At 42.8% G+C, this 11,705-nt stretch overlaps 1 protein-coding gene across 3 annotated transcripts in view; it reads right to left on the minus strand.

The window, feature by feature from the left end:
• The window catches only part of TMEM255A (transmembrane protein 255A), a 64,260-nt gene that overhangs the window by 24,375 nt on the left and 28,180 nt on the right, over positions 1-11,705 (minus strand). For 2 of the 3 annotated variants that reach the window (XM_044305238.1, XM_044305236.1), the window contains exons 2-4: positions 4,761-4,903; positions 4,134-4,196; positions 1,735-1,824 (exon numbers count right to left, since the gene is read on the minus strand). In XM_044305238.1, the coding sequence (XP_044161173.1) occupies positions 1,735-1,824; positions 4,134-4,196; positions 4,761-4,903 (296 nt within the window). Of the gene's footprint in view, positions 1-1,734; positions 1,825-4,133; positions 4,197-4,418; positions 4,466-4,760; positions 4,904-11,705 lie in introns of those variants that run through there. The other variant, XM_044305239.1, reaches the window with a different exon arrangement.

An 11,705-nucleotide genomic window follows, 5' to 3' on the forward strand; every position in this document is an offset into this window, starting at 1 on the left:
GAATGGGGAGCAGGTGTGTTAAATTTGGTGTTATCGTTCTCTCACACTCTCATACTGGTCACTGGAAGTTCAACATGGATCCTCATGGCAAAGTACTCTCTGAGGATCTGAAAAAAAAGAATTGTTGCTCTACACAAAGATGGCCTAGGCCTCTGATGGCTAACCTCCGACACTACTGTGGTAAAACTACAACTCCCAAGATGCACACTTGCTTGACTGTTCTCAGAACTCCACAGAAATGAATAGAATATGCTGGGAGTCCTAGTTTCACCATATCTGGAGTGCCAGAGGTTAGCCATCACTGCCCTAGGCTATAAGTAATTTGCCAACACTCTAAAACTGAGCTGCAGCACGGTGGTCAAGCCAATACAGCAGTTTAACAAGACAGGTTCCACTCCGAACAGGCCTCGCCATGGTCGACCAAAGAAGTTGAGTGCACGTGCTCAGCATCATATCCAGAGGTTGTCGTTTCAAAATAGACGAGTGCTGCCAGCATTGCTACAGAGGTTAAAGGGGTAGGGGGAAGGGTCAGCCTGTCAGTGCTTAGACCATATGCCGCACATTGTATCAAATTGATCTGCATGGTTGCCGTCCCAGACGGAAGCCTCTTCTAAAGATGATGCACAAGAAAGCCCACAAACAGTTTGCTAAAGACGAGCAGACTAAGGACATGGACCATGTCCTGTGGTCTGATGAGACCAAGATACACTTATTTGGTTCAGATGATGTCAAGTGTGTGTGGCAGCAACCAGGTGAGTACAAAGACAAGTGTGTCTTGCCTACAGTCAAAGATGGTGGTGAGTGTGTCATGGTTTGGGGCTGCATGAGTGCTGCTGGCTATGGGGAGCATGTACTGTGACATACTGAAGCAAAGCATGATCCCCTTCCATTCGGAAACTGGGCCGAAGGGCAGTGTTCCAACATGATAACGACCCCAAACTCGCCTCCAAGACGACAACTGCCTTGCTAAAGAAACTGAGGGTAAAGGTGCTGGACAGGCCAAGCATGTCTCCAGACCTAAACCATATTTAGCATCTGTGGGGCATCCTCAAAACGGAAGGTGGAAGAGCAAAAGGTCTCCAACATCCACCAGCTCAGTGATATCGTCATGGCGGAGTGGAAGAGGATTCCAGTGGCAACCTGTGAAGCTCTAGTGAACTCCATGCCCAAGAGAGTTAAGGCCATGCTGGAAAATAACAGTGGCCACAAATAGACACTTTGGGCACAATTTGGCCATTTTCACTTAAGGGTGTACTCACTTTTGTTGCCAGCGGTTTAGACATGAATGGCTGTGCGTTGAGTTGTTTAACAAGCTATACACTGATACAATGTAAAGTAGTCATATCTTCAGTGCAGTGAAAAGATAAAATAAACTATTTACTCACTTTTAGTGAGATACTGTATGTGTCCACGGGCATGCAGTCTTAGTCTAAGTTCACAAGTTTCATCCACACAAAAATGTGGATTTTGCGGCAGATTTCATTGCAGATCACCTTACGTCATGACAATAGTCACATGGCGTAAGGAGAGCCAGTCACCGCTGTGGCCAGAGATTGGCTGCTGCGATGTGAAACCAGATGTTTATAGCAAGGGATCCCAGCGGAGCATCGCAGGCCTGGAGAAGAAGTAGTGAGAGGCAGGCAAGTAATCTTACTTTTACAGGTACCCACCACCGCCTAATAAATGCACAACTCCTTTAAGGATTTACTTAGATGTGACATCCTCTTTACTTACTAGATGTCTTGCAGCAAACACACCATCAACGATTGCACAACAGAAAGCTGCAATCACCCCAAAACTGATAAAAACTATCGAGGCAACAAGCTGTGAATACAAGAAAATTGATATTACAAGATAAGGCTGAGACTAGACTAATATCCAATATAATATAAAACAGTGTTTCCGAAATGGTTAGCTGCTCTAGCTGTTGGAGCAACGCTCCATGACTTCATTGAGGCCTGTGCTTTCTACTTGCTATTTTGCTGAGGTTTTTATGTAGTTTTTGTAGCCAAAATATAGAGTGGAAAAAAAATAAAAAAAATAAAAAAGAAGAGAAGTAGAATGTTTCCTTCTCTTTCTAATCCACTTCTGACACTGGCTTCAAACACTTCATCGGAGTGTCATGTGCAAAAGCACTTAATAGAAACCCCATCTAACATGAATTCTGAATTTTCAATGAGCTTTCTGCATGCGGTTTGTTCAAACTACCAGAAACACTACTGACATAACAGGGATACTTACCATTTATTTATTTCTCATATATACACCAATATATTCCACAGCGCTGTGCATAGATTGTAATAATCAAAAGTCCTCTAATTTCAGACATGTGGGCAATTTCACAGGGACCCACTTACCCAAGCCGGCACGTTCCTGGAGTGTAGGAGGAAACTGGTTACAACAGCTGCAGGGTGTATGGCCTCATACAAACACAAGATGAACATACACATTCCTTGTAGTGTTCCGGATTCTGACCCAATTAAAATATGGGCGGACCTACAGAGGGGACGCATACTTACCTGCTTGCCGCTGCTGGGTCCCATCTCTTTCGCTCCACGGCCTCGGCTACCTCACTTTGATGCCCAGCCTTCAACATCCACTCTGATACAGCTGCAGGGGGACCTGTCAATTGGTCATGTGATGTAAGAGGGGCAGCTCCCTGCTGCAGCCAGTGATTGGGTGCATTGGCATCAAGGCGGATGTTGACGGTGGGGCAGCTTAGATTTGCCATAAATATAAATTGTAAAAAGGGCTTTATTATTCCTTGATAATAATCACAACATGCCCTATTGCATAACTGCATTCAACACCAGTCTGCATACACTAAGGCCAGCTGCACAAACTGCAGAATACACATGTTTTTTCTGTGCAGAAAAACCGCAGAGTACCAGCAAAGTGCATGAGATCACACAAATTGTATGTACACTTTGCGGATTGTTTCCGTGCGGAAATTGACCTGAATTGTGGATTTCCAAGTCTGCAGCATGTCAATTAGGTTTGTGATTTTAGCTGCGGATTTCATCCTTTTCCAATGAAGGGTGAGATCTGCGGCAAAACCGCATCAAATCCGCGGATATGCTGCAGAAACATACATAAATCCCTAGAAAATTTGTTCGGAACTTATGTGTGTAAACCCGCACTCATGTGCAGGCGCCCTAAGGATGAATCTCCCAATGCTGTTTTCTGGGGAGGGAAAATTTGCAAACACCGTGGGGGGTCATTTATCAAAACTGGTGGAAAGGAAAACTGGCTTAGTTGCCCATAGCAACCAATCAGATTCAACCTTTCATTTTAAAGGAGTTCTGCAAAATGAAAGCTGGAATCCGATTGGTTGCTATGGGCAACTAAGCCAGTTTTCCTTACACTGCTTTTGATAAATCTCCCCCGTGTAACTTTTTAAATGCCACTGAATTTAGTCACAAGTAGCGTTCCTACACCACCCTCTAGTTTGTGTGTGTGCATCATGTAGCAGAGCTGTGTTTGTTGTGTGCATGTTGCAGAGAAAATGTGTTTTTTTTTCAGTCTTATAGTTGGGTGCATGTTATAGTCCGGAAAATACAGTGTACATACCGGTATATATTATCAACAGCAAAATTGTGTTCAAAAGTAAACCAAGTGAAGGGCCATTTGTCATTTTTGTAAGCAATTTTAATATTTTTCCCATAATTTGTGAACATATAGTACAGGCACACAATGCATGGTCAGCCCATTACCTATAGGCATCTAGTGATCTCTCTGTTCATCCCAAAATAGTGTTCAGTTAACACCAAGGGAACCCTACCCTAACCCATCCAGTGTAACCACATTCCCATACATTCAGAAGTCCAAAAGTCATGTTTTTAACCTCGTCACTGACATCATAGCCCCCTTTATAGCCAGGCATGTATCTATACTCACGTAATAACAGTTTTGTTCATGAAACCACTCGTATTCACACATTTTTGCTAAAGTCTGCTGCATTTTGCTGCCATTTCATAAACATGATATGACTGCAATGTTAATATACCCTAAACATAAGACTAGCACAAAATAAAACTATGATACAGGGGATAAAAGAAGAGTGTCCAGGAAGATTAGTAACATGTGCCATAAAGCAATATTTGCCTTATATTGTACAATGTATTTCCACTCACCATCTGTCTTTTATTCTCTATTAAATTGGATCCAATTATTCCAAGCATGGATCCAAATCCAAGCTGGAGAAAGAAGAAACACAAAGATGTTTTGTATGAACAACTGGCTAATTCCAAAATATTCAAAATTTGACTACACCAAGTATAATTTTTCTGTCATCCACATGTATAGATGATAGTTATCTGTACGGCGGGTAGAGGCTCTCAGTACATAACATTTAGAACACCGCCGGGCTCAGGCCTATTACAATCATACAAAAATCATTTAAAAACATTTAGACTTACTATTACACCGGGATAGTAGCCGCCCACAGTGACATTTTCAGTTCTGGTGGTTGCAGCCACCAGACCCAGCCAATACTTTATTTCTGTGCTTATTATTAATTAGACTAGTAATTATCCATAAAAAACAAGGATAATAAAGAGGACCACAGTGAGCAGAGACTCTCAGACTTACTATTACACCGGGATAGTAGCCGCCCACAGTGACATTCAGGTCTGGTGGTTGCAGCCACCAGACCCAGCCAATACTTTATTTCTGTGCTTATTATTAATTAGACTAGTAATTATCCATAAAAAACAAGGATAATAAAGAGGACCACAGTGAGCAGAGACTCTCAGACTTACTATTACACCGGGATAGTAGCCGCCCACAGTGACATTTTCAGTTCTGGTGGTTGCCGCCAGACCCAAAGTTAAAATTAATATGGATACCAGGAAAAGCGTCACAGTAACAAATATGGAATTTCTTCTTCTTTTATTAAAAGAGCCTGAAATACAATAAAATATGGAAACTTGATTAATCAGGGTGAACAATACCATAATGCTTTTGTTTTCTTTGGGTAACATGTAGAACTCTCTATGCACTATGTATTGAGGCACTGTTTTGCTTATCCGTGTACTCTATGCACCAATTGAGGTAGTCTTCTATGCCACTCTCGGAGCTCTGTTTGCTTGTATTATTAATATTATTACTATACTAGATGTTTAATCTTCATGGACAAAAAGCTGAATTAGTCACTTTATCTCAATGTTAAAATGTCAGCAGATTTGACCATACTAAACTGCTGACAGCACTAGGTAGGGGCTAGGGACAGCAGGACTTCCCTTTGTGCAGCTTTTATCATCAAGAGTAGTGAGAATATTTTATTCTGCCCAATTCTACTCCTACAGCTACCACTACAGCTGTCACTCAGAGCAGAGAGGCGGGGCTATGAAGCAGCTTAACGCAGAGGGCACGTTACAGTGAGGCTCCACCCTGCGCACTTAAAGGGGCTGTCCACTTTTTATTATTGAATCAAATTGGCGGGGGTCCGACTACAGTCATACGAGTGCTGCATTCTCTGTTCTGTTTACCTGCCTGCAGCAGCAATTGCAATTTGTAATTAAAAGTATGGCGTCCCCAATGACTTCTAAGAGACGGCTCTGTAGTATTCACTTGAACAGACAGAGCCGTCCCATAGAAGTGTATAGGGATGCCGTACTTGTAATCACACCTGCTGGTAAACAGAGCAGAGAAGGCAGCGCTCGTATGACTGCTGCCTTCTTTTTAAAACAGCTGATGGGTGGGGGTGCCAGGAGTCAGACCCCTGCCGATCTGATATTCATGAACTATCCTGAGGATAGGTCATCAATAGGAAGAAGTGGACAACCAGGAGCAGAATTCTATAGAATAAAAGTTCAGAATGTCACGATTTCTGATGATGAAAGCTCCACAATGATTGTCCTGTTCTCTGCAGCCCCTACCTAGAGCCGTCAGCAGTTTAGCACGGTGAACCTGCTGATAGAGTCCCTATTGTGTGCTGTCCAGTAAAAACAAATATATACAATTGGTATATAATATAAACTTGTTCATTTTGCCTACAAGAATAAGCTTTTTTAAGGCTAGTTTCACACTAACATTAGCCATCTGCCGGAGCTCTTTGTTCGAGCGTGCCTGCCGACCCCCATTGACATTGTATTGTTTTCTGGCCGACCCAATCCAGGCAAATTCTTAATCCCATTATAGTCAATAGAGGCCAGCGGGCATGCAGTTACATCCAGCTATCATGAATCCAGAGAGCTCCTGCCTGCTCTCCTGGAGCAGACTGATGGAGATCTCTAATGCTGATATTAAAGAGGAATAACATAAACCAGGACGTTCGGAAGGGGAAAATGCAGCATGTACATCTGCTAAAAGTGTTTTGCAGATCTGCAAAACGGAGACAGTCATGTGCATGAGGCCTTATACAGTAAATTACATATAGTAGGTGGAGGCCCATTATAGATTTAGCATTGGGGTCCAGGAGATTCAAGTAATGTCTCTGAATGTGGCCATTGTTAACCTGGCGCCCCGTGCCTGCGATTCCTCACTCCTCCCCGGCGGTGCATTCCCCTCCTAGCTCTGAGCGGAGATGGCGCTCCAGCTTCGGCGTTCCTTGTGTGCATATAGGGTGTGTGCGGGCGTCTCTCCTTATGCGAGGCAGCTCACACACACACACACACCTCCTATCTTCCCCAGCCTATGGCTGGCCTGCAGGATGTATTTAAAGGAGCCTCCTTCTACAGGAAGGCACCTGAGCAACTTTGGCACCAGCTTGTCTAGCCCTATTGTGTGAAGGAGTTTAGTGCGATTCTGCTTTACTGTGTACCGGATCCCGCTTCTTGTTTAACCCCTTCAGGACCCTGCCATTTTTCACCTTAATGACTAGGCGGTTTTTTGGGAAATTTTACATGTGTCCCTTTATGTGGTAATAACTTTGGAACGCTTTTACTTATCCAAGCCATTGTTTTCTTGTGACACATTCTACTTCATGATAGTGGTAAATTTCAGTCAATATTTTTCATTTTTATTTAAACAAAAAAATACCAAAATTACCCAAAAAAATTATTGGAAAAATTAGCAATTTTCCAAGTTTCAATTTCTCCGCTTTTAAAACAGATGGTGATACCTCATATAATAGTAATTACTTTACATTTACATATGTCTACTTTATGTTCGGATCATTTTGTGAATACCATTTTATTTTTGGGGAAAGTTAGAAGGCTTAGAAGTTTAGAAGCAAATTTCTAAAACCCACCTTTTTAAGGACCAGTTCAGTTATAAAGTCACTTTGTGAGGCTTACATAATAGAAACCACCCAAAAATTGCCCCATTTTAGAAACTGCACCCCTCAAGGTATTCAAAACTGATTTTAAAAACTTTGTTAACCTTTTAGGTGTTCCACAAGAATACAAAGGAAAATGTAGATGACATTTCAGAATTTCACTTTATTGGCAGATTTTCCATTTTAATCCATTTTTTTCCAGTAACAAAGCAAGGGTTAACAGCCAAACAAAACTCAATATATTACTCTGATTCTGTAGTTTACAGAAACACCCCATATGTGGTCGTAAAATGCTGTATGGGCACACGGCAGGGCACAGAAGGAAAGGAATGTAGATTTCACTGGGATAATTTTAAGCTGCCATGTCACATTTGAAGAACCCCTGAAACTAAAAAAAAAAAAAGACCCCATTTTGGAAACTACGGGATAAGGTGGCAGTTTTGTTAGTACTATTTTAGGGTACATATGATTTTTGGTGGTTGCTCTATATTTCACGTTTTGTGAGGCAAGTTAACAAAATAAATAGTTGATTTGGGACCATTTTTATTTTTTTATTTACAATGTTCATCTGAAAGGTTAGATCATGTGCTATTTTTTATAAAGCAGGTTGTTAGGGATGCAAAATACACTTTTTGTGATATAAGGTGACAAAAAAAATTTGACACCTCTTATTTTTTTCCCCCATGTGATATTTTAATAGACCTGGTTGATATGGCAATACCTAATAAGTCTATTTATTTTTTATTTATTTATTTTTTCACTTTTAACAAAATAAAAGCATTTTTGAAACAATGGAAAAAAAAATAGTTTTAGTAGCTCCATATTCTGAAAGCCATCGTTTTTTTTATTTTTTGCCCGATTGTTTTATGTAGGGGCTCATTTTTTGTGGGATGAGGTGATGGTTTGATTGGTATTATTTTGGGGGGCATACACCTTTTTGAACGCTTGGTGTTGCACTTTTTGTGATGTAAGGTTGGGCAGGTACCTTAAAATAAAAAATAAAATAAAGTCTGGTTGTGAGGCGGCCCTTACCTACTGTATATCACTAGGACGGCATATAATATATGGTTCTAATTTTTGGTGCCAAGGTCTGTTGCTCCCTTAACTTGGCTCAGAGTGTCATCATAAGGGCATGTCGTTGCATATCTCCAGTGTGTCTTACTCAGGTAAACCCTGTACTGTCAGCTTCTGAATAGGGTCACTAAAGGAGTATGGAGAAATGGCAGTCTCCCTCCCTGTCTGTCACTGGCACTTATAAGTAGGCATTCAGTCAGGCCAAAACTGACTTGTCCCATTAACGGTAGTAACTAACTACCATGGATACATGGCGTATAATTTGGGTGCTATCCAACAAAGTCCGCGGCGCAGCCAGTAGGTTGTGGGGCATAGCTCTCCCTATTGGCGATTCTGCGAGGGAGTGGGTTGACCCCACAGTGATCCGCAGAGGCGCTTTGCATAAATTGCGACTGTCCAGTCGGACGCGGAACTTGGGCGCATCAGTTGCAAGTGGGAACTCTCCCACTGGGTTGTGATATATAGCCTCAGTTTGTAATGTACCTACTAAGAGTGCCAAGTGTTATCTACAGATACTGTCAACAGGGGGAGGCCATGATATCTCCTGATGGATTTTGAGAACTGCAGCTGTTGAGGTGTGCTCCCCCGAGGAGCAGACTGTTTAATATGATTTCAGGTGGAGAAATGCCCAGGGACACAATGATTGCCCTTTATCTAAGAAGATGACCAGACATCTGTACCCATCATGAAGGCACCAGATGATCCCAGATGAACATCAGGACCATCCAGGCACAAGAAGATGAATCAACCGATTGGCCAAAAATGCAACATAAATGAACTTATAATGTATTGTGTTTGTTCTTATTGTAAACACTTCCACACACAGACCAGGCTTCCAACATAGTGTGTCGTTATACCGACAACAGGGGGATATGTTATGGGAAATATGGCTTTCAGCCAGAACCTCATCCTGATGACCACACAAATAATTGGACCCAGCGGTATTCACCTATTCAGTATGGCTAGTAGCATGGTGTCTCTTGTTAGCATATCTAAGGCAGGAAGGACACACTGTAAAAGCAGTTGAACAACATTCTCTTGTCCAAGAGATGGGGGAAGATATTTGGGTGGTCACAGGGTGGAGTCCATGGTGGGGGGGCTGGGACACAGGAACATAGTGAAAGTTGGGAGTGGGGTTTGTGCTTCTCTTCCTGGACACCCGTGGATAAACAGCATTTTAGGAGCAAGCTAATTTATGTGTGCTTATGTGGGTAAGTATAATATCCCAGTAGACTTTATATGTGTACGTATAGATATTTGCAGTCTGCAATTGTATTACCAGTTAGATTATATATGCTGTTTATGCAGGACTCTCTATATGTACATGTACTAATGGTCAGGTACTGGATGTGAGTTGGTTAGAAGAGTAGATCCAGTAGACTGTATATTAGTGGACTCTGGATATACTGTATATACATACACATTATTCAGGGCCGTCTAGACCGAGGGGCAAAAGGGGCAGCTGCCCCAGGCCCAGTTGCTCCTGGGGGGCCCAAGGCAGCTGCCTCTTGAGCCCTGCTAGCTACTGCCCTGGGTGTCAAGCTGTCTGTGTACTTTAACATTGTGATCTAGGACCTTAATGACATCATCACCATGTGACCAGTAACCTAGCAATTACTGGTCACATGGCTATGAGGTCATCGCAGGTCCTATCAGGAGTGTTGCAGAAGTTAACTGTGGAGCTTTTTTGTGTGAAGATTACATCAGAAAAAGGTGACAGGGGCTGTTATGTTAATATACTGTAAACTACTGTATAGTGGGGTGCTGTATATTGTGTGGGGGCCTGTATACTGTGGGGGGCTGTATATTGTGTGGGACTGTATACCGTGTTGGGGGGGCTGTATACCGTGTGGGGCCTGTATACCGTGGGGGGCCTGTATACTGTGGGGGGCCTGTATACTGTGGGGGGGCCTGTATACTGTGTACTGTGGGGGGGCCTGTATACTGTGGGGGGGCCTGTATACTGTGGGGGGGCCTGTATACTGTGGGGGGGCCTATATACTGTGGGGGGGCCTATATACTGTGGAGTGCTATACTGCTGTACTGTATACTGTGGGTGCGGTATAGTGTGGGGGGCTGTATCGTGTATAGTTTGAGGTGTTGTATACTGTGAGGTGTTGTATACTGTGAGGTGCTGTATACTGTGGGCTAATATACTGCTCTACTATATACTGTGGGGTACTGTATAGTGTGGGGTGCTATACTGCATACTGTGTGGTGCTGTTGCTATAGGGTGCTATACTGCATACTGTGGGGTGCTGGGGTGCACTGTAACACTAGGGTGAGCCGAGCCCCGGTCTCTTTCCTGCAGAGCGATGCCCACTTCCAGCCTGAGCCCAGCTGCCCAGAGCACTGATCCTGAGCCGCTAGAGTCTTCAGAACTGGAAGTATTTACAGTCATTCACTGGACTCTACCAGATGTGTGGATTTTGTGTGTGTTGTAGTGGAGGGCGTGATTGCCTGCTAAGGTGTGGGAAGGCGGGATCCAGGGGGCCCAAGTAAATTTTTGCCCAGGGTCCAATCAATATTAAAGACGGCCCTGACATTATTAGCCACATTTGCTTAGCATCCAGGGTGGGCAGGAACTGAGGTGGCTGTGTGTGGTGGTGTCCTCTATGCATTGTGTTATCTGTATCTCTATGTATAATGTCCATTGCTTTGTCATCTCTATGTTATCAGTAAACTATCTTTATATATAAGTATCTGCAAGGGTTGTGTGTTGCTCCTGGGGAATATGAAGGACTGGAAGAGGTGTAATTATACACAGGATAATCGGGTTGTATGGGAAACAAGGGCAACATGCTAGGAATAGAATCGAAGGGATAGAAAACGTCGATACACATAAAGAAGCAAAAATCCCCTCTTCAGTCAGAAACACACCTCCCCATGCTGCCAACAATATGGAATAGGTATGGCGATCCTGTTTGTCCCCATAAAGTTTGCACTGGGCAGCAAAAAGCCCTGTAATCAAGCACAAATCGATTTGTTGTACCTTTGATTGGTCTCTTATGGCCCCAGATCGGCCTATGTAAAAGGACCCTCAGGGAAAAATCCTGCAACGCTTCTTGATCTGCTATAAGCTATGAAAAACATACATCACAGATGCTCTTTGCAGAATGTTATTTATTATTGCGCAAATTAGGCCTACACTTTGCAATTTACTGTAAATATGCCAGACAACCGGCCTTCAAATATGTAATCACTCAGTAAAAAGTGCAAAGAGTGATGCCTTTTATCTTCATCAGCTCCATAAAATCTGGCACAAGTAGAGAAATCTGCATTTTCCTAATTACTAGGTCATCAGAATATTTCCGCAAAGTGAACCACTTAGATGTGTTGATTAATATCAATTTACCATCAGCATAAAAAGTACAAGATGTCCGATTTCAGCAAAACAAACAGAACCCGACAC

Source organism: Bufo gargarizans, chromosome 9 (genome assembly GCF_014858855.1).
Source record: "Bufo gargarizans isolate SCDJY-AF-19 chromosome 9, ASM1485885v1, whole genome shotgun sequence".
In the NCBI taxonomy this organism is placed as follows: Eukaryota; Metazoa; Chordata; class Amphibia; order Anura; family Bufonidae; genus Bufo; species Bufo gargarizans.